The 23285-nt window shown below is 42.6% G+C and overlaps 1 protein-coding gene across 1 annotated transcript in view; it reads right to left on the reverse strand.

The window, feature by feature from the left end:
* The window catches only part of LOC124780155 (Down syndrome cell adhesion molecule-like protein Dscam2), a 436971-nt gene that overhangs the window by 316385 nt on the left and 97301 nt on the right, over window positions 1-23285 (reverse strand). The window contains exon 5 of the mRNA XM_047253760.1: window positions 21950-22151. Coding sequence (XP_047109716.1) covers window positions 21950-22151 — 202 coding nt within the window. The remainder of the gene's footprint in view (window positions 1-21949; window positions 22152-23285) is intronic.

The raw sequence follows: 23285 nt of genomic DNA on the forward strand, positions 1-23285 counted from the left end.
TCATGCGACACATGCACGGTGACGTTGAGTAGAATTGTAGTGAAATTTGGTGCCACTGTGACGTCACTGACCCACCTTGTATCTGACGTGAACTTCCGAGCACTGAACCTCTTTTCACACGTGTCGACGCGTTGCTGTTCGAAGCGCCGCCGAACCCAAGGGTGGCGTCGTAGACAACGAACTATTGCATCGTAACAAGGGGAAGGTTGCAGACACTTTTGAGACGAGTTTCAGACGTCTGTGCCGCAATGGGACGTAATTACGGGGGTTCGACCCACTAGTTGTTTTGCGCAGTGTGGAATTTGTGTACACGTTCGAAATTGCTTAGACTAGATAGTTGCCATAAACATTACGCAGATCACTTTATTTTACAGGTCAGCAGAGTAATTTGAGTACATGAACTTGGCATCAAAAATGTACTTCAGAAAATGACGGCGTACCGGAAGAAATGGCATGAACACTGTATAAGGATTTCAGATGAACGAATACCTAAATTAATACAGAAATGTGCACCTCAATGGAAAATGATTGGTGGGCGTTCTAAGAAGAGATTGAAAGATGGGTTGGAATCTATAAATTGCAAGAGGCAAGGATACTGAAGCCAAGACTGGATCAATAAAAAAATAGCCATATGACTTTTTTCGTAGAGCATTTGAAAATGAATTGATCGTAATAAGTGTACTTTAGAAAACGAATCGTACAGAAAGAAATGGCACGAACACATTATAAGGATTTCAGATGAACGAACACCTAAATTAATGTATAAATATACACCTCAAGCGAAAATAAATGTTGGACGTCCTGAGAAGAGATGGAAGGATCAACTGGACTCTATTTGAAATTGCAAGAAGCAAGGAGACCAAAAACCAAAATTCAATTGCAAAAAAAAATTTTGCACATTAACACTGATAACCAGATGACTATTTTTTCGCAGGGCAGTTGAAAATATTTCACAGCAAAAGAAATAAACAGAAAAAGAAATACGATGTCGAGTAGAACTTTCAAAACTAAGGTTTTTGTGTGTCTGAAAAGAAAAGTTTACGACCAGTTTCGGTTACCAGTTTTAACTTACGTTGAGACAAGGCCTGTTAGTGGGAATACCATCCAAAAACTTGGGCTTACTCGGTATACTTTCGGCAGATAAATGTTCTGTATTGTTGAATGCCACTGAATCACTGTGCGATAACACTAAAATTATTATAGACGAAGAGCTACTGACTTTAAACCAGGGAGTAAAACAAGCGTTTGGTCTCTCTATGACTGATTTCGATATATGTATACCTTTCAATACTGTACCCGTGGTCTAGGGGTAGCGTTTTTGATTCATACTCATAACGTCTTCGGCCCTGGGTTCGATCCCCGCCACTGACTAAATTTTGATAAATAATCAGCATTGGCGGCTGAAGACTTCCGGCATAAAAAGTCAGCCTCATTCTGCCAACGGCCTTGTCAAAGAGGGCGGAGGAGCGGATAGAGGTTCAGGGCACTCTCTTGTCCTAGGGTGGGAAATTGCCCCTAAAGGCGGAAGAATTAGCAATGATCAACGACATGAGGATGCAGAAGGCAATGGAAACCACTGCATTAAAGACACGTAACGTGTATCCACAGGACATGTGTGGCCTGTATTTGAAGAAGTGTCATGATGATCTCTCCATTGGCAAAAGATTCCGGAATAGTCCCCCATTCGGATCTCCGGGAGGGGACTGCCAAGCGGGAGGTTACCATGAGAAAAAGATGGAATAATCAACGAAAGGATAACGTTCTACGAGTCGGGGCTTGGAATGTCAGAAGCTTGAACGTGGTAGGGAAACTAGAAAATCTGAAAAGGGAAATGCAAAGGCTCAATCTAGATATAGTAGGGGTCAGTGAAGTGAAGTGGAAGGAAGACAAGGATTTCTGGTCAGATGAGTATCGGGTAATATAAACAGCAGCAGAAAATGGTACAACAGGTGTAGGATTCGTTATGAATTGGAAGGTAGGGCAGAGGGTGTGTTACTGTGAACAGTTCAGTGACCGGGTTGTTCTAACCAGAATCGACAGCAGACCAACACCGACAACGATAGTTCAGGTATACATGCCGACGTCGCAAGCTGAAGATGAACAGATAGAGAAAGTGTATGAGGATATTGACAGGGTAATGCAGTATGTAAAGGGGGACGAAAATCTAATAGTCATGGGCGACTGGAATGCAGTTGTAGGGGAAGGAGTAGAAGAAAAGGTTACAGGAGAATTTGGGCTTGGGACAAGGAATGAAAGAGGAGAAAGACTAATTGAGTTCTGTAACAAGTTTCAGCTAGTAATAGCGAATACCCTGTTCAAGAATCACAAGAGGAGGAGGTATACTTGGAAAAGGCCGGGAGATACGGGAAGATTTCAATTAGATTACATCATGGTCAGACAGAGATTCCGAAATCAGATACTGGATTGTAAGGCGTACCCAGGAGCAGATATAGACTCAGATCATAATATAGTAGTGATGAAGAGTAGGCTGAAGTTCAAGACATTAGTCAGGAAGAATCAATACGCAAAGAAGTGGGGTACGGAAGTACTAAGGAATGACGAGATACGTTTGAAGATCTCTAACGCTATAGATACAGCAATAAGGAATAGCGCAGTAGGCAGTACAGTTGAAGAGGAATGGACATCTCTAAAAAGGGCCATCACAGAAGTTGGGATGGAAAACACAGGTACAAAGAAGGTAGCTGCGAAGAAACCATGGGTAACAGAAGAAATACTTCAGTTGATTGATGGAAGGAGGAAGTACAAACATGTTCCGGGAAAATCAGGAATACAGAAATACAAGTCGCTGAGGAATGAAATAAATAGGAAGTGCAGGGAAGCTAAGACGAAATGGCTGCAGGAAAAATGTGAAGACATCGAAAAAGAAATGATTGTCGGAAGGACAGACTCAGCATACAGGAAAGTCAAAACAACCTTTGGTGACGTTAAAAGCAACGGTGGTAACATTAAGAGTGCAACGGGAATTCCACTGTTAAATGCAGAGGAAAGAGCAGATAGGTGGAAAGAATACATTGAAAGCCTCTATGAGGGTGAAGATTTGTCCGATGTGATAGAAGAAGAAACAGGAGTCGATTTAGAAGAGATGGGGGATCCAGTATTAGAATCGGAATTTAAAAGAGCTTTGGAGGACTTACGGTCAAATACGGCAGAAGGGGTAGATAACATTCCATCAGAATTTCTAAAATCATTGGGGGAAGTGGCAACAAAACGGCTATTCACGTTGGTGTGTAGAATATATGAGTCTGGCGACGTACCATCTGACTTTCGGAAAAGCATCATCCACACAATTCAGAAGACGGCAAGAGCTGACAAGTGCGAGAATTATCGCACAATCAGCTTAACAGCTCATGCATCGAAGCTGCTTACAAGAATAATATACAGAAGAATGGAAAAGAAAATTGAGAATGCGCTAGGTGACGATCAGTTTGGCTTTAGGAAAAGTAAAGGGACGAGAGAGGCAATTCTGACGTTACGGCTAATAATGGAAGCAAGGCTAAAGAAAAATGAGGACACTTTCATAAGATTTGTCGACCTGGAAAAAGCATTCGACAATATAAAATGGTGCAAGCTGTTCGAGATTCTGAAAAAAGTAGGGGTAAGCTATAGGGAGAGACGGGTCGTAAACAATATGTACAACAACCAAGAGGGAATAATAAGAGTGGACGATCAAGAACGAAGTGCTCGTATTAAGAAGGGTGTAAGACAAGAGAATTAAATGATCTGCGGAACGGAATGAACAGTCTAATGAGTACACAGTATGGTTTGAGAGTAAACCGGAGAAAGACGAAGGTAATGAGAAGTAGTAGAATTGACAACAGCGAGAAACTTAACATCAGGATTGATGGTCACGAAGTCAATGAAGTTAAGGTATTCTGCTACCTAGGCAGTAAAATAACCAATGACGGACGGAGCAAGGAGGACATCAAAAGCAGACTCGCTATGGCAAAAAAGGCATTTATGGCCAAGAGAAGTCTACTAATATCAAATACCGGCCTTAATTTGTGGAAGAAATTTCTGAGGATGTATGTCTGGAGTACAGCATTGTATGGTAGTGAAACATGGACCGTGGGAAAACCCGAACAGAAGAGAATCGAAGCATTTGAGATGTGGTGCTGTAGACGAATGTTGAAAATTAGGTGGACTGATAAGGTAAGGAATGACGAGGTTCTACGCAGAATCGGAGAGGAAAGGAATATGTGGAAAACACTGATAAGGAGAAGGGACAGAATGATAGGACATCTGCTAAGACATGAGGGAATGACTTCAATGGTAGTAGAGGGAGCTGTAGAGGGCAAAAACTGTAGAGGAAGACAGAGATTGGAATACGTCAAGCAAATAATTGAGGACGTAGGTTGCAAGTGCTACTCTGAGATGAAGAGGTTAGCACAGGAAAGGAATTCGTGGCTGGCCGCATCAAACCAGTCAGTAGACTGATGACCAAAAAAAAAAATACCTATCAACAAAATTTTTGGATTATGACATACTAAAACCTCCAAGAAGATGGACCTTAGAAGGAACAAATTAATTAACACTATTTTATTTGTGGATTACGGAATTCTCCTACCAGACAGAGAGAGCGCTTAGTAAGAAAATATGGTTGGACAGCAATATGTTTTACAAACTTACCGAATGACTTTATCTAAAAATAAAATAAAAGTAAAGGCAACGGAAAGGGAACACGTAAGAAGCGCAAAAGTGATGGTAAACAATAAGATAACACAACAGATAAACTCGTTTAAATATCTAGGGATAGATATATCCATCTAAAAAACTAATTCAGATGTGGCTCAAAGTATACAGATATGTAACGTTATAAATGGTTGTAGAAGGAAGTACCTTGCTAGAACAATTAGGAAACGGATAAAACTAAAACTGCACATCGTGGTGGCTAAGCCTGCCCTTATATGTGGTAGTGAAAACTGGATTCTAAGAAAAGAAGGATAAAGAATTGAAGCAGTTGAGATGAGGTCTATGAGGTCACTTCTTGAATTAACAGTAAGCGGCAGTGTGCAAATTGGGGATGTAAGACAGCAACTAGACGTGAAGGCAAAGTGATAGAAGAGACTAGGCGAAAAAAAAGGTATGACCACATCAAAGGGTGCCACTTGAGCGTCTGACATGGCAGGCATTACATTTTAACTACATGATGAAAATGAAATGAAGACGAGCAACGTATGCAGTCAGGCGAAAGAACGGTAGATAGATCAAGATTCAAAGAGACGAAAAAAAGGCAATGACCTGACCGGATGTGGGTAGATGACACCAGAACACGTGCAGGAGAAACGCAAGTGGGTACTGTTAAGACCGTGATGCATGCATAAATTATCCAAATGGTTATCAAATGGATGATAGTAGGTCTCCCTTTGCACGAATGTTCTGTGAGAAATCCATTCTGTACCTGGCGACAATGTTTTTGATCTTCTTTAGCAAACCTCCAGCAGCTTTAGTCCATGCCTTTGGTAGTTGCTTAGATTTTGTAATATGTTTAGTGATGCACGTCTTAACAGTGGCCACGAATCTCCACAAGTGATTCGATTAGTACTTGGAACTACCATAGCCTTCCACATCTATATTTGGTGAATAAGTGAAATCGCGCCATCCATCGCACTCAGGGCGTTTTAATTTTCCATGAAGAAAGTAGGGCAACCGTTGAGACCTACAATGTTATGTATCTTCTAATAATTCGCTCTATTTTCTTCCATTGCCATAAAATGACGATTTGAGAGCAGGGGGACAGTAGCTTTGAAACGGAAAGCGAAAATAGACCTATGATAATGAAATTAGAAATATGGCAACGACATTGTCCAAACAACATCAGCCCCTGATTTCCGGAGAGTTTGGTTGTATCTATGAAAACAACGATGTTAACATAAACTCAAGTTTCTTCATATCCTCTACATCATTTTCTCAATTTACAATCAAATTTTCGTGAAATTTGACTTATAGAAAGGTTTTACGAGATTTCCATTTCCTGTCAGCATGAATGACGTGCAAGTGTTCTTTTCGCTTAACACATGAGTTTGATAGACTCTCCTGTAGAGTGAACAGTAACACGAATATTCTACGAGCAATACTGAGAAATTTTTGTGCTTCTTTGCTTGTCTCTTAACTTGCTTAAGTAAATATATGATTTATAGTTATAAGTAAATACACCATTTAAAGTTTGTCATAACAGTTTCTCACTTCCTACCTATGTGGCAAAGTGTATTCAATGCCAGTTTACACAGTAAATAAATATAGAAGTATAAAATGTTGAGTGTGATCTCAGGATGAGAGTCAGCAATTTGATTTATTTTAAAGATTGTTGATTCCATGCAACATTAAAGCTTTAATTGCTTTTCTCCGTATTTGTTCTGAAGCCATGTGACTTATGGAGTCTCTCTTCTCTTTTTTTAATTAACATCTTTTTTAAGTACGTTAATATATATGGAGACCAACGTAGCAACTTTTCACAATAAAATCAATTCAATAGGAATGCGGACTTCATTACGTTTTGACGTGTGCATAAAATCAGCTAACATACTTTCATGTTCAAAAATTTGCGAATGACCTGAATAGCGTTTCACCAGATTTGCAGCCCGCTTACCGTAACTTCCCTGTAGATCATCTAATGTCTTAACAGTCATCTGACCATGCAAAATGGTTACCAGTAGTAACAACGAAGGAGCACTGGTCTTGTGTAGAAATGAATGCAGGTGTACATTAACACCACGGTATTGCAAGTATCAGGAAACACGGGACGAGGGATCTCAGATCGATTCCATATTTCTGAATTTCCAGAAGGCTTTTGAAAGCGTTCCTCACAAGCGACTATTAATCAAATTGCGTACATATGGAGTATTGTCTCAGTTGTGTGACTGGATTCATGATTTCCTCTCAGAGAGGACACAGTTCGTAGTGTTAGACGGTAAATCATCGAGCAGAACAGAAGTGATATCTGGTGTTCCGCAAGGTAGTGCCATAGGCCATCTGCTGTTCCTGATTTATATAAATGATCTATGTGATAATCTGAGCAGCCCCCTTAGATTGTTTGCAAATGACGCTGTCATTTACCGTCTAGTAAAATCATCAGACGATCAATTCCAATTACAAAATGATATAGAGAGAATTTCTGTATGGTGCGAAAAGTGGCAATTAGCACTAAACAAAGAAAAGTGCGAGATCATCCACATGGGTACTAAAAGAAATTCGATAAATTTTGGGTATACGCTAAATCGCACAAATCTAAGGGCTGTCAATTCGACTAAATACCTAGGAATTACAACTGCGAGCAACTTAAATTGGAAAGACCACATAGATAATATTGTGGGGAAGGCGAAACAAAGACTGCGTTTTGTTGGCTGAACACTTAGAAGATGCGACAAACCCACTAAAGAGACAGTCGACGTTACAGTTGTCCGTCCTCTGCTGGGATATTGCTGGGCGGTATGGGATCCTTACCAGGTAGGATTGACGGAGGACATCGAAAAATTGCAAAGAGGGGCAGCTCGTTTCGTGTTATCACGCAATAGGGGTGAGAGTGTCACTGATATGATATGCGAGTTGGGGTGGCAGTCACTGAAACCAAGGCGGTTTTCTTTGCGGCGAGATTTGTTTAGGAAATTTCAATCACCAACTTTCTCTCCCGAATGCGTAAATATTTTGTTGACACCCACTTACGTAGGGGGAAATGATCATCATAATGAAATAAGAGAAATCAGAGATCGAACGGAAAATTTAGGTGTTTCTTTTTCCCATGCGCCATTCGAGAGTGTAATGATAGAGACATAGTATGTAAATGGTTCGGTGAACCCTCTGCAAGGCACTTAAGTGTGGATTGCAGAGTAACTATGTAGATGTAGAATAGAGATGAGGCAGCCCTTAACGCTTGTAATTTCAAATTTATTACAATATTAACGCTTGTAAATTCGAATTTATTACGACTGAAAAAGTCACCACTCTCATGAGTATCGAAGACAACAGATACTTGTAACTCTGTGACAAAAGTCATTCAGTAGTCCTTAGCCAACATTAAATTTTTTGTGAATAGTTAATTTGGCAAGAATATCAGGTCCACCAAAATTCTGTAATGAACGTACAGTGGTTGAACAAAAACATAGAAACACCGCGACAAATGTGTACTTGAACATAAATGCGGGTGCTAACCGAGCCTGTAGGTTGGCCTGTTTCATTTGACTAAGTGCCACCCGTGGTCGGAACAGTGTTTTGTGTAGCTGTGACTGCATTACGTCGGAGCTAAGCTAACTCGAACGTGGCCAGCTCGCATGTCGGGTGCTTCTGTAACCAAGGGAACCAAAGTGATTGGCGCTTCAGGAGGCACCGTGACGAATATCTAAAACACGTTCTGGAAAGCTGAAAATCAGCATCCGCTAAGTCACAACGCGGACGAAAGAGTATGTTGAGTGGTAGCGACGGTCATCAAAGAGAACTGTGACGAAGAACTGTGTGAGGACGACAGCTGCAAAAGTCATTGCAGAACTGGATGTCTTACTCGCGATTCCTATTCACAGCAGAACAACCCGAAGGGAGGTCAATAAGAAGCGAATTGCAGGGCGAGTTGGAAATCCAAAACCATTCAACAGTGATGCAAATGCCCGTAACATGAGAACGTGGCGCTGAAGTCGTAAAACCAGCCCTATGGAGCAGTGGAAGAATGTCATTCGATCGGATGAGTCTTGTTTCTCGCTGTTTCCAACATCTGGTCGAATTTACGTCCCAAGAGCGAAACTTGACGGGGATTTTGTGATGATTTTGGCTACCATATCGTGGTATTCCATTGGCCCCATGGTTGCTCTGCTAGGTCGTGTTACTGGAATGTGTGATCATTGGGGTTGATGAGGTCCATCTCGTGTCGTACAATGTTTGTTTCCCAATGTTGATGCTGTGTTTCAAGCCGACATGCCCCTGTTGACAGAACTTGCATCGTCCAGGACTGCTGTTTTGTGAGAATGATGATCAATGGTTGCATCTGCACTGATCACCACAGAATCTGAATATTATCGAGTCTATGTGGTCTGTTTTGGAGAGAAGACTGCTGATCACTATCCAGCTCCATCTTCGTTATCTGAAATTGGCACTATTTTGCAAGAAGAGTGGTATAAGATTGCCTTGAAAACTATACTGGACCCGTATTTATCTATTCCGACACGACTGAAAGCTGTTTTGAGCGGCAGCGGTTTTCCTACACCGTGTTAGGGGTGGTAAGGTGTGATCTCAGGCGAGGTGCAGTGTTTTTGCTGTTTATGTAGTTTTGTGCATTCCCAGTAAGTATTCTTGCTCTCTAAAAGATTTTCTGATCATCTGTTAACAGTCGATAGCTTGGCGGGTGATTTTGCATGAACTGCTTAATGAACTAATCAATTAGATAAGCCATAATTAACAGCGTCAAGCGTTCTATGGAAAGCTCAACATTAACAGCGTATCACTAGTAATTTCGATGTACTCATGATGACACATTGAACTATGTGCAAGAACTATCACTCTTGTTATCTAGCATAAAGTGATATTAAATGCGTATTTAAGGTATTCATGACCATCTAGTTGTGCGCATGTTCGAACTTTAAATGACGTGTTGAACGATTTTGTTCTGGACCCACCGCCTGCAGTCAATGAGAACTAAGAAAAGCTTTCGCGCCTGACCGGATATACGGAGACAGTATGATAGTCGTCGTTGACTAGGCGTGATGGGACGTGAAATTTCTTAAGTTTGGTCAGCATCAGTTAGCAAGTATGAACTTGAAATTAAATGACGAAAATACTTGTACTGTACCAGGGATCTTAGCCAGGACCTACTGTCCGTCTTAACTAAACATGAAAGACGTTAAATACTTACTGGGATTCGAACCCAGCACCATTCTCTGACCTTTTATAGGGACGAATACATGTTAAATATCAGTTTGTTTCGTCAATGCCGAGATGTAGGCAGGTGTGAACTAGAAATAAGGTGACGAAAAGTTTTGTACCGAAAGGGGATGACCTGCAAGGAAGTTACGTTATGTGGCCTGAAGAAAAAAATTCAACCAGTTCTTGGGTAAAATTATCCAGTTGTTAAGGTATCATGAATCTGGTCTAAACAAAGCAGGTCGGTCAAAATGTATTTGAAAAGTTTGTCTTGATCCAAGCAGTAGGGGATCCGTAACTTTAGAAACACTGTATTCATGGCCGTTTCGAAAACATTTTTTCACACAAGCGACTCATCTTTCATGTCATCTCTCCTCCCCATTTCACTCGTATACTTTGACAGCGTTAGTTTTCACTTCCGCCCCTCTTACTTTGGCACTCCAAGCGGCAGTTTGTGTAGCTTGGGTCTTATCAGCCTTGACTGTACTTCCTGTGGGCTTGGTTGGCAGTGCTATACTTTGACTTAGATGTGAGCTTCGCTCGTGTCCATTCAAACACCTGAATGCAGCTGTCTGTTCCGTCCACAGCCAGTTTCTATAAATTTTTCCTATAAAGAAAAAAAACTTTGACGTTAACTATTAACTAAACCATTTGCTAAACAAAAGAAAATGAATAGGAATTTTCGTCTGCAAAATGTCTGTCCTTTCTGTGGTACATGGTCAAGGTTATTTTAATAATCTTTGGTACGTGGTCCTTAATGTGGTGTCACCGCCAGACACCACACTTGCTGGGTGGTAGCCTTTAAATCGGCCGCGGTCCGTTAGTATACGTCGGACCCGCGTGTCGCCACTATCAGTGATTGCAGACCGAGAGCCGCCACACGGCAGGTCTAGAGAGACTTCCTAGCACTCGCCCAGTTGTACAACCGACTTTGCTAGCGATGGTTCACTGACAAAATACGCTCTCATTTGCCGAGACGATAGTTTAGCATAGCCTTCAGCTACGTCATTTGCTACGACCTAGCAAGGCGCCATTATCAGTTACTATTGATATTGATTCATGTACCGTCAAGACCGACGTTCTTCATTAACGGATTAAAGTTAAGTATTCCACCAGCTACGTCCGTTTTTCTAAATTCTAATTTCCTTGTCCTGTTCCAGACCTCACGCCAGCCTGCGTGAGCTAAAACGCGTGCCTTTCGGCCTCCTTCTAGTAACACGGTGTTGGCTCTCCTGCCAACCAAAACACTTAGATACCACATTGAAAATGTTTTACGAACCTGACAGTTAAAATTCAGTTTCCAAGAAATTTACCATTAGGGACAGTTAATGCATTAGTGCTCATTGCACCAAAAGTGAAATATTCGGAAAACTGCTGGCAACACTTTTAAAAAAAATTTCAGACATTGTTTGTACTAACAGAAATTGAGTTCAGCATAAGAGAATTTTAGAAGTACATTTAACAGTTTGCTGAGAAAATGAGTCAGCAGAAAGGATGAGATTGCAACAAATAATCGAAATATCCGATGTTTGTGAGTTACGTTGAGTTTCTAACGTTGAAGGTTCTAGTTTTGCATTTGATATAATTCCCACAACAGCAGTAAAAGCAAAATATTTTGCAGGGCTTTTATAATGTTCCAATTTTCGAACAGTGACGCCATGTAGTTTGAGAATTTCTCATTCATTCTTTTGTTCATTAGACTACATAACAGCAGAAGAAATTGTTGTGATTTAGGAAGAGGAAACTAACCTTATTCACACAATAGTTTATATTGATCCATTGGAAAACCCAGATTTGTTGCTATTACCGTATGTCACGTAAAGTGAAGAACAAACTTGTGAGTCAATGTAAACAAGAAATTCCATTCCTTAGGAGAGGCCAGCGTTACAGTGCCATTTGTGACTAGCGTTCCAAAAGTGGATCGTAGCTTACTCCTAATTCACTTGTGTAATGAAAATATTCAGAGCTACAGATTTACTTTGTTAATATATTAATCTAAACCGCGTAAGTATTACATGTTTATGAAAGAATATAATAATGTTGGCTATAATAGGTTAACTGCTAGATCTAAGTCATGCAGCCAATTAATAGTGCATTTCCAAGAATGTGTTTAGAAACTTCTTTGCTGAGAGTGGAATCAATAGCTATTGCCGATAAACTTTCAGATGATACATGTGTAATCTTCACGCAGATCGGTCGTAAATCTCGGCATTCCGTGTGCGTGTCGTAATACCATGAATAGAAATGGATATCCAACCCGTCAATGTTTACGAGAGGTAATAATTTTCATACTGAAAAAATACTGCTTATTCCAGAGCAGCATGAATCTTAGTAAGAGCGTTAAAGTAGCGGAATGGGTGTAATTTATTGCCTGAAGGGCTGTAAGCCGAACGGAATATTTCTCGTCGACTTCGACTGACGACGTATAAAAACATGAATCACTTTAACGGCTCTTGCTACGGCGAGACGTTGGCTTGAAGTACCTGCTTCACACGAAAAATCTTTCGGTCTGAGGTAGCATTATTATAACATATAATATTGAGAGCACTTTATATATCACGGAAGTTCTTATGCGGTGCAACCCGATAACCACATACACAGATGGCGGTGGTATCGCGTACACAAGGTATAAAAGGGCAGTGCATTGACTGAGCTGTCATTTGCACTCATGTGAGTCACGTGGGAACGTTGCCGAAGCGATTACGCCCACACGACGGAAATTAGCAGACGCAGAATGGTAGTTGGAGCTAGACACATGAGACATTCCATTTTTGAAACCGTTAGGGAATTCAATATTGGGAAGTCTACAATGTCAAGAGTGCGACGAAAATACCAATTTTCAAGCATTACCTCTCACCAAGGACAACGCACTCGCCTACGGCCTTCACTTACCGACTAAAAGCAGTCGGGTTTGCGTAGAGTTTTCAGCGCTAAAGACAAGCAGCACCGCGTGAAATAATCGGAGAAATTAATGTGGGAAGTAGGACGTACGTTTTGGTTAGGAGAGTGCGTCGAATTGTGGCGTTAATGGGCTATGGCAGCAGACGCCCGACGCGAGTGTCTTTGCCAGCAGCACGACAGCCTGCAATGCCTCTACTGGGCTCGTAACCATATCGGTTGAATCCTAGACTGTTGGAAAACCGTGGCCTAGACACAGATTTCAGGTGGAAGGAGTTGATGGTAGGGTTCGAGAGTGGCTCAGGCCCCACGAATCATCGACCCAAATCGTCATCAAAGCTCTGTGCAAGCTTGTGGTGGGTCCATAATGGTGTTGGCTTTGTTTACACGGAATGAGCTCGGTCCTCTGGTTGAATTGAACTGGTCATTGCTACTTGAGGCCATTTTCAGCCATTCATGGACTTCATGTTCCCAACAAACGATGGAATTTTTATGGATGATTATGCTCCATGTCATTGGGCCACAGTTGTAGAGAACAATTCGAGTAAATGATTTGGCCACCCACATAGCCTGACACGAATCCCATCGAAAATTTATGGGACATAGTCGAGAGGTCAGTTCGTGCACAAAATCATGCACTTACGCAATTACGGACGGCTATAGAGGCAGCATTGGTCAATATTTCTAGAGGAGACTTGTTGAGTACATGCCACGTCTAGTTGGTGCGCTACACAGGACAAAAGAAGGCCCGACACTATATTAAAAGTTATCCCACGACTTTTCACTGCAGCGTAGATGTAAAGGAAAGGAATAGTTTGGTTTAACATTCCTGTCGATGAGGAAGGGATTAAGAGAGAACGAGCTGTGATTGGACAAGCATGGGAAATGAAACTGGCCACCGAAGGAAACTGAAAATGGTTCAAATGGCTCTGAGCACCAAGGGGCTTAACATCTGAGGTCATCAGTCCCCTAGAACTTAGAACTACTTAAACCTAACTGACCTAAGGACATGACACACATCCATGCCCGAGGCAGGATACGAACCTGCGACCGTAGACTGAAGCGCCTAGAATCGCTCGGCCACAGCGGCCCGCCCGAACGAAGCACTGCAGTCGTGAATAATGGACACTATTCGGGAGGACGGCAGTTAAAATATCCATCTGGATATCCGAATTTAATTTTTTCCTGAACTATTTAAATTACTGAAGGGTAATGCTGGGATGGTTCCTTTGAAAGGGCACGGCCGATTTCCTTCCTGCTCTTCCCCAAACCCAGGTATATGGTCCGTCACCTCCATAGCCTCTAATGGCCCCGTCGTCGACGGGACGTTAAACCCTAAGCTTTCCCCATTCGATATTGGCCGTGCCCTCTTGGGAGCAGCCGTCCAGGCCTCAATAGTTTTAGAGAAAAAATTCAGATGGCCAGAGGAGGATTTAAATTTTGGTCTTTTCGATTGTCACCTCAGTTGTCACTTCCTTTCCTTCGGTGGGTGAGACGCAACTATTCGTTCTGGATTTTATTTCACAGAGTGCTTTTATGTCTACAACTACATCTGTACTACTGCACAGTGTGTGGCGGAAAGTTGTCTGCCTTTCCCATTCCATTAGCACACAGTTCGCGGGAATAAAGTCAGCAGCCCTCTGTAGAAATTCTGAATTTCTCTAATTTTAGTGTCGAGCTCATTATGTGAGATCTTTGTATTTTTGGCATTCGCAGAATATAATTATTTGCAAAAGTTCTCGAGTTATAAAACACTGTCTGACAAAACAATGAAACACCCAAAAGGGGAGGAAATTTGGAAAAGTTCTCGAGTTATAAAACACTGGCTGACAGAACAGTGAAGCACCCAAAAGTGGAAGAAAAAAAAGGAAGCTCCGTGGATTGAGACAATATGTGATGTTATTACATTGATTACAAAATCGAATCACATTTGCAAAATACTTGGTAGCATGAGCCTACATATTTGTATCACGTTGCTATCGCTCTACATTTACATCTACATCCATACTCCGCAAGCCACCTCACGGTGTGTGGCGGAGGGTACCTTGAGTACCTCTATCGGTTCTCCCTTCTATTCCAGTCTCGTATTGTTCGTGGAAAGAAGGATTGTCGGTATGCCTCTGTGTGGGCTCTAATCTCTCTGTTTTTATCCTCATGGTCTCTTCGCGAGATATACGTAGGATGGAGTAATATGCTGCTTGACTCCTCGGTGAAGGTATGTTCTCGAAACTTCAACAAAAGCCCGTACCGAGCTACTGAGCGTCTCTCCTGCAGAGTCTTCCACTGGAGTTTATCTACCATCTCCGTAACGCTTTCGCGATTACTAAATGATCCTGTAACGAAGCGCGCTGCTCTCCGTTGGATCTTCTCTATCTCTTCTATCAACCGTATCTGGTACGGATCCCACACTGCTGAGCAGTATTCAAGCAGTGGGTGAACAATTGTACTGTAACCTACTTCCTTTGTTTTCGGATTGCATTTCCTTAGGATTCTTCCAATGAATCTCAGTCTGGTATCTGCTTTACCGGCGATCAACTTTATATGATCATTCCATTTTAAATCACTCCTAATGCGTACTCCCAGATAATTTATGGAATTAACTGCTTCCAGTTGCTGACCTGCTATATTGTAGCTAAATGATAAGGGATCTTTCTTTCTATGTATTCGCAGCACATTACACTTGTCTACATTGAGATTCAATTGCCATTCCCTGCACCATGCGTCAATTCACTGCAGATCCTCCTGCATTTCAGTACAGTTTTCCATTGTTACAACCTCTCGATATACCACAGCATCATCCGCAAAAAGCCTCAGTGAACTTCCGATGTTATCCACAGGGTCATTTATGTATATTGTGAATAGCAACGGTCCTACGACACTCCCCAGCGGCACACCTGAAATCACTCTTACTTCGGAAGACTTCTCTCCATTGAGAATGACATGCTGCGTTCTGTTATCTACGAACTCTTCAATCCAATCACCCAATTGGTCTGATAGTCCATATGCTCTTATTTTGTTCATTAAACGACTGTGGGGAAGTGTATCGAACGCCTAGCGGAAGTCAAGAAACACGGCATCTACCTGGGAACCCGTGTCTCTGGTCTGATGCCTGTCCTGATACGGTTAGGAAGGACGTCATAAGGCCGCCGTATCCTTCCCTGAGGCAAGCTGGCCCACAATTGTTGTAACTGGTCTTGATATGTTTGTTTCTGACACTGGGACGGAGCTGACACACGAGCTGGTGAACTGCTCCCTCAGGGTTTTTTTGTTGGCGATAGATCCAGGAATCTCGCTGACCACGGGAGAGCCTCAACATCACGTAAACAGTCTGTAGAGACACGTACCATCTGAGGACAAGCATGGTTCAGTAGAAAAGTGCCACACAAGGACGAAGGATGTCCGTGGCGTATCATCATGCCGTCAGACCTCTCTCCATCACTACCAGCCATAATCTCAGTTCTACATCTACATCTACATGGTTACTCTGCAATTCAGACTTAAGTGCCTGGCAGAGGGTTCGTCGAACCATTTTCATACTACTTCTCTACCAATCCACTCTCGAATGGCGCGTGGGAAAAAGGAACACCTAAAACTTTCCGTTCGAGCTCTGATTTCTCTTGTTTTATTATGATGACAATTTCTCCCTATGTAGGTGGGTGTCAAAAAAATATTTACGCATTCGGAAGAGAAAGTTGGTGATTGAAATTTCGTAAATAGATCTTGCCGCAAAGAAAACCGCCTTTGTTTCAGTGACTGCCACCCCAACTCGCATATCATATCAGTGACACTCTCACCCCTATTGCGCGATAACACGAAACGAGCTGCCATTCTTTGCACTTTTTCGATGTCCTCCGTCAATTCTACCAGGTAAGGATCCCACACCGCGCAGCAATATTCCTTCAGAGGACGGACAAATATAATGTAGACTGTCTCTTTAGTGGGTTTGAAGCATCATCTAAGTGTTCTGCCAACAAAGCGCAGTCTTTGTTTCGCCTTTCGCACAATATTATCTATGTGGTCTTATCAATTTAAGTTGCTCGTAATTTTAATTCCTATGTATTTAGTCGAATTGACAGCCCTTAGATTTGTGCGATGTATCGTATAACCAAAATTTATTGGATTTCTTTTAGTACCCATGTGAATGACCTCGCACTTTTCTTTCTTTAGTGCCAATTGGCACTTTTCGCACTATACAGATACTCTCTCTATATCATTTTGTAATTGGGATTGATTGTCTGATGACTTTACTAGACGGTAAATTACAGCGTCATCTGCAAACAATGTAAGGGGGCAGCTCAGATTATCACCTAGATCATTTATGTAAATCAGGAACAGCAGAGGGCCTTTGACTTTACCTTGCGGAACACCAGATATCACTTCTGTTCTACTCTATGATTTACCGTCTATCACTACGAACTGTGACCTCTCTGAGAGGAAATCATGAATCCAGTCACACAACTGAGACGATACTCCATATGCACGCAATTTGATTAATAGTCGCTTGTGAGGAACGGTATCGAAAGCGTTCTGGAAATTAGGAATGTGGAAAACCGATCTGAGATCCCTTGTCGACAGCACTCATTACTGCATCGGAATAAAGAGCTAGCTGTGTTGCACAAGAACGATATTTTCTGAATCCGTGTTTGTTATGCATCAATAAATCATTTTTTTCAAGGTGATTCATAATGTTCGAGTACAGTATATGCTCCAAAACCCTACTGCAAATTGAGCTCATTGATATGGGTCTGTAATTCAATGGGTTACTCCTATTTTATTTTCAGGGATACGTTCGGCCCTGATTGATTTTTATGGATGACAATTCGCGACCTCTTAGAACGCTCTACTATAAAACTCTTTACCAAACTTGGTCAACGTGGGAGCACGTTTCTGAGAATGCGCTGTAGTTCGTGGTCGTCACACGCCCTACCCTTTGGCATTTGTGGGCGTGTATACGCGCCCTGACACGCCGTTCGCCGGGTGTTGTGGGTCTGTACACGCGCTCCGCTTCCATTTTCTTACCGTGCTGCGGACATCTAAATGCGTCCTGAACCGCAGACCTGTCACTGCTGCGGAAGAGTTACTTCTGATCTTTGTGAATGAATCAGTTTCGAGCATTTATCACACAACACATGCATCCCACTGCGTGCTAAAAATACTTCGGTTAGGTATCATGAACCGCTTATGAGATATAGCGATTGTTATGACTGAGTGATTCGCGATGCGCAATGACGTCAATGGGAGTGTCGAGCGCGACCGTTCTTCGGATATAAAACACAATAGCTCGAGAACTAAATGAGATATCTTTCTGCTCTCAATAGTAAATAAAATTTCTGTGTCTTACCTACATTACACTCGTCGCAGTGTATGTATGTAAACCCAAAGTTTACGAAATGTGTTTTTACCTCTGGAAAATCTTTACAATTTCGCGCAATGTTTTAATTAATTTGATGCAGCACGGTAACTATGGCATACAACGAAAAGAAATTTAATCCTTCATCGACAGAGATATCAGACTGTAAGGTGCGCCAAAATTAGATTTTTTTCGTTCAATAGGTTTTTTAAGAAAGGATGATAAGTATTTTATAGGAACTGGCAAGTCCGCACAGACGGAACTGGGCGCTTCGTTTCCGACCATCCTTCGTATGTGAGGGTTGCCCAGAAAGTAAGTTCCGATCAGTCGCGAAATGGAAACCACAGTGAAAACCAGAAACGTTTTAATTGCAGCAGTTAGGTACACCTTCCACCTATTTCTCTACATAGTCGCCGCTCCAACTTCGAGTTTTGTCGTACTGTTGTATCAACTTTCCAATATCCCAACATAGAAAGCAGCCGCATGTGCGTTCGGCGTGTTATCTACACTGGTCTGCAGCTCGTTGTCTGCGGAAAATTTTTATCTTCATAACCAGCGGTTCTTGTGAGCAGCGATGAGACTCAGGGGGAGCCAATTACGAATTGTATTGTGGGTGATCAAACACTTCTCATCGGAAACGCTGCAGGAGCGTCTTCATTGCCCCTGCAGTGTGCGGCCGAGAATTGGCATGAAGAAGAAACTGCTCGATAGTTATGTTATGTGGGCTGCATGACACAGGCGAAATCTCTAACCAGGCCCTCATACTTGACGGGAGACGCTAGGCACTACGCATCTTTACCTGCTCACTGTTCACCCAAAACTGAAAAGAGCGACGCGACACCATTGACAGGCGTGCTACAGACATTTCCCAAGACATCTGTGCAAGGTTTTACCGGATTTTCCCAGTGGTTTCCATTTCGCAACCGATCGGAGCTTACTTTCTGGACAACCCTTGTATAAAACCCGTAACTCGAGATCGAAATGAGGTACTCTACTGATATCGATTTTAATGAAATTTCGATATCTTATGTACACTTCATTCACTGCAATGTGTGAGCTAAAATGAACCTCAGAAAAAGTTTGCGCATTACCTTTTTACATTTGCAAACTGTTTAAGATTTTGTGCAATGCTTTACTTAATTTGATGCAGCGCAGTAGCTATGGGGGATAACGGAAAGAAATTGAGTGAACATAATAGACTGTTAAATGTGCAAAAACAAATTTTTTGATCTTAATAGTTTCCGAAAAATCGGATAGTAAATGGTTTCATACCGACTGAACGCCGTCTCCCATTGTAGGCACCAGCATTTGGCGAGCAGTAAAGACATAACAAAAGGCACCTCGGCACGGAATGCAAAGAGCACATCTGTACCAGCGAGACGGTTAAGAACTGTGTCCTATCTTTTGTAATGTCCAGTGGACCATCATGATTCGAAGTGACTTCAGTGTAATTACGAGGGCTATTCGGAAAGTAAGGTCCGATCGGGCACGAAATAGAAACCACAGCGAAAATCCGATGAAGCTTTGCAAATATGTGTTGGGCAGTGTCCCTAGCACCCCCTTCGATCTCGTCAAGTCGCTGCTTTCGGTCTGAGCGCACAGTGAGCTCTTAAACGTGCCTAGGAAGGTTGCTGCCCCCGCCAGGAATGAGAACCTGGTGAGAGATTTCGCCTGATGTCATGCACCCCACATAACATAACTATCATACGTCTCCTTCTTCGTGACAATTCTCGGCAGCACTCTGCAGGGGCAATGAAGTTGCTCCTGCAGCGTTTCCTATGGGAAGTGTTCGCTCGTTCACAATACGGCCCATAATTGGCTCCCCTGAGCTTCATATCTGCTCACATGAACCGCTGGCTATAAAGACAAATTTTTGGCACAGTCAACGAGCTGTAGACCGACGTAGAGAATTGGCGGAAAGCACAGGCGGCTGCCTTCTACGACGAGGATATTGGAAAGTTTGTACAACCCTACGACAGATGTCCAAATAGCAGCGGCGACTGTGTGGAAAAGTAGGTGGATAGTGTTGCCAACTTTTACAAATAAAACATTTTCGATTTTCACAGTAGTTTCCATTTCGCGACCAATCAGACCTAATTTTCCTAGTAAAAAAATGGTTCAAATGGCTCTGAGCACTATGGGACTTAACATCTATGGTCATCAGTCCCCTAGAACTTAGAACTACTTAAACCTAACTAACCTAAGGACATCACACAACACCCAGTCATCAAGAGGTAGAGAAAATCCCTGACCCCGCCGGGAATCGAACCCGGGAACCCGGGCGCAAGGGAAGCGAGAACGCTACCGCACGACCACGAGCTGCGGACTCACTTTCCTAATAGCCCTCGTATTATCCTTAAGGGGGGTAGGATGTCAAACGGGCCGACTTCGAGAAGGAGAGGCACCACAGGACATTTTAATTTGCACTGTCTATACTTTTACAAATAAATTCATAAAACTTTGTCAGCATGACCAGGAAGGATTCAGGATTCACACTCATAGCAGTGGAAGTTCAAAAACACGAAAAAATAATATTTTTTAAATGTGAAATTTCATGATTTTTTTCACTTACTGTTGGCTTTCTTTGTTGCTACAGGTACACTTTTCTTCATAAGTAAGAGAGATTCTTCGATGAATTTTGCGCAGCTTATAAACCATACGTACAGGTGTATGAAACTCTAGAATTTATTTAATCTATGGAAAAATGAATGGGCTGTTACCTTTTAAACTTCTTGTTTAGGGAAAACTCGAAATTTATAGAATGAGATTTTCACTCTGCAGCGGAGTGTGCGCTGATATGAAACTTCCTGGCATATTAAAACTGTGTGCCTCTCGTGGGCAAGTGCTCTACCATTCTGGAAACATCCCCCAGGCTGTGGCTAAGCCATGTCTCCGCAGTATCCTTTCTTTCAGGAGTGCTAGTTCTGCAAGGTTCGCAGGAAAGCTTCTGTAAAGTTTGGAAGGTAAGAGACGAGATACTGGCAGAAATAAAGCTGTGAGGAGCGGGCGTGAGTCGTACTTCGGTAGCTCAGATGGTAGAGTACTTGCCCGCGAAAGGCAAAGGTCCCGAGTTCGAGTCTCGGTCGGGCACACAGTTTTAATCTGCCAGAAAGTTTCGAAATTTATAGTTAATTATCTCAATTTTTACCACAGTTTTTAACAGATTTGGGAAATTCTAGAGTGTCATACATCTGTAAGTATGCTGGCGAAGATTTCTCGGGCTTCCAGCCGGGTGGCGGTGTCTTCAAACTGTCGCAGTTTGAAGACACCGCCACCCGGCTGGAAGCCCGAGAACTCTTCACAGCTGTATACACCGGGAAAGCATACATTCACACCTGTAAGTATGGTTTGTATGCTGTGCAAAATTCATCGAAGAATCTCTCTTACTCATGAAGAAATGTGTGCCTACAGCAACAAATGCAGCCAATACCAAGTGAAAAAATGATGAAATTTCACATGTAAAAAAATTGTTTTGTTATGTTTTTGAACGTCCTCTGCTATGAGTGTGAATCCTGAATCCTTCCTGGTCATGCTGACAAAGTTTTCTGAATTTATTTGTAAAAGTATAGACAGTGTAAATTGAAATGTTCTGTGGTGCCTCTCCTGCTCCAAGTCGGCCCGTTTCACGTCCAACCCCCCTTAAATGAGTCATATCCGTTTCATTGTGTATTTCTCTCAGTTACTTTCTGTACAATACTATAGCAGTTCTTACTATGTATGATCCAAGTTTCATCAGGCTATGTTACTATATTTGCAGTGACATCACGTGAACGCTACTTTCGTCCTTTAAGTTTTGCGCACCAGTGTATTTGGCGCCTAGCCAATTGTGAGGTGACGTACCAGCAGGTGTGGCGTGACGTGTACTGCTAGCGGCGCGGTGACCTGTAGCGAGGCGTGCACCCGCTGCTCTCCGAAGGCGTTGTGCACGCGACACTCCCACCTGCCCGCGTCCTCCGGCCGCGCCCCGCGGATGTGCAGCGCCTCCTGCGACGCCCACACACGGCCTGAGGACCCCACGGGTGTCCCGGACTCACGCCACCACCTGCAATGTATGGAAGACACAAGATCGTTGCAGAGTTTACTAGTGTGTCCTCCGATGTCTAAAATAGTCTGGTATTCTAGCCATATCAGTTCCGAATTTAACCCTTTCGTGAGCCGTGGAACACATGCTTCAAACTACAATGAACTCGCTCCTAGTCCCATGGGATTCACAGTTCCCATCTCTGTACGGTGCTACCACCTAGTGAACAGTATAGGGTACTACTTCCAGTCGGAAGTTCCCGCCGTTTTTGCTGTACCTTCGCGCAGAGACATTGTATAGCTGAGTGTTGCTCTGTAGAGGAGCCTTTCAGTGCTGTTTGCGTGACATTTTGTGATTTTTTTTCCTCACAGATATAGTATAAAGTAAATATTTTTGATTTACCCAAATTTATGAAGGAAAACGTAAAATCGGAACGAGGGGAATTCCAGTTTGAAACGAAAGGAGCCATTTCTGCAGTAAAATGGATGGATAACCGTCCAATCACTTTCCTGTCCTCAATTCATGACCCACGAGAAACAGCCACAGGGAAAAGGAAAAACAAGGATGACACTAGTACAGAGATTTCTTGTCCTGAAGTTGTGGCAGAATACAACAAAATAATGGGTGGTGTCGATAAGTTTGATCAATTACGAGAAAGGTATGCTATTGGCAGATGTTCTGTAAAATGGTGGCACAGAATATTTTATTTCCTGGTGGACATTGCTGCAGTGAACTGTTTTATCCTGTGGAAAATAAGTAAAAGAGAAAGTGGAGAGCATGATCAGCTCACATACAGGATCCATCTAGCCAGACAATTGATCGCTGGCTTCTCATCCCAAAAAAGGCGTGGACAAAAACCTGTGTTTCTGGCAAAAAGGTGTAAAGTACCTGAAGATTTTCGTCATGTGGCTGTAGGAGGGCATCAACCCAGTTCAGGAGAAACCTACTGGACGTGCTGTCATTGTAGTACCAAAGCTGCAGAAAAGAGCACTCACTGCGATTGTACATATTGTCAAATACCACTTTGCGTAGACCCATGTTTTAGAAAATTTCATGGCAAGGAATTGTGAACAGCCGGCCGCGGTGGTCTAGCGGTTCTAGGAGCGCAGTCCGGAACCGCGCGACTGCTACGGTTGCAGGTTCGAATCCTGCCTC

This window comes from Schistocerca piceifrons, chromosome 1 (genome assembly GCF_021461385.2).
Source record: "Schistocerca piceifrons isolate TAMUIC-IGC-003096 chromosome 1, iqSchPice1.1, whole genome shotgun sequence".
Taxonomy (NCBI): Eukaryota; Metazoa; Arthropoda; class Insecta; order Orthoptera; family Acrididae; genus Schistocerca; species Schistocerca piceifrons.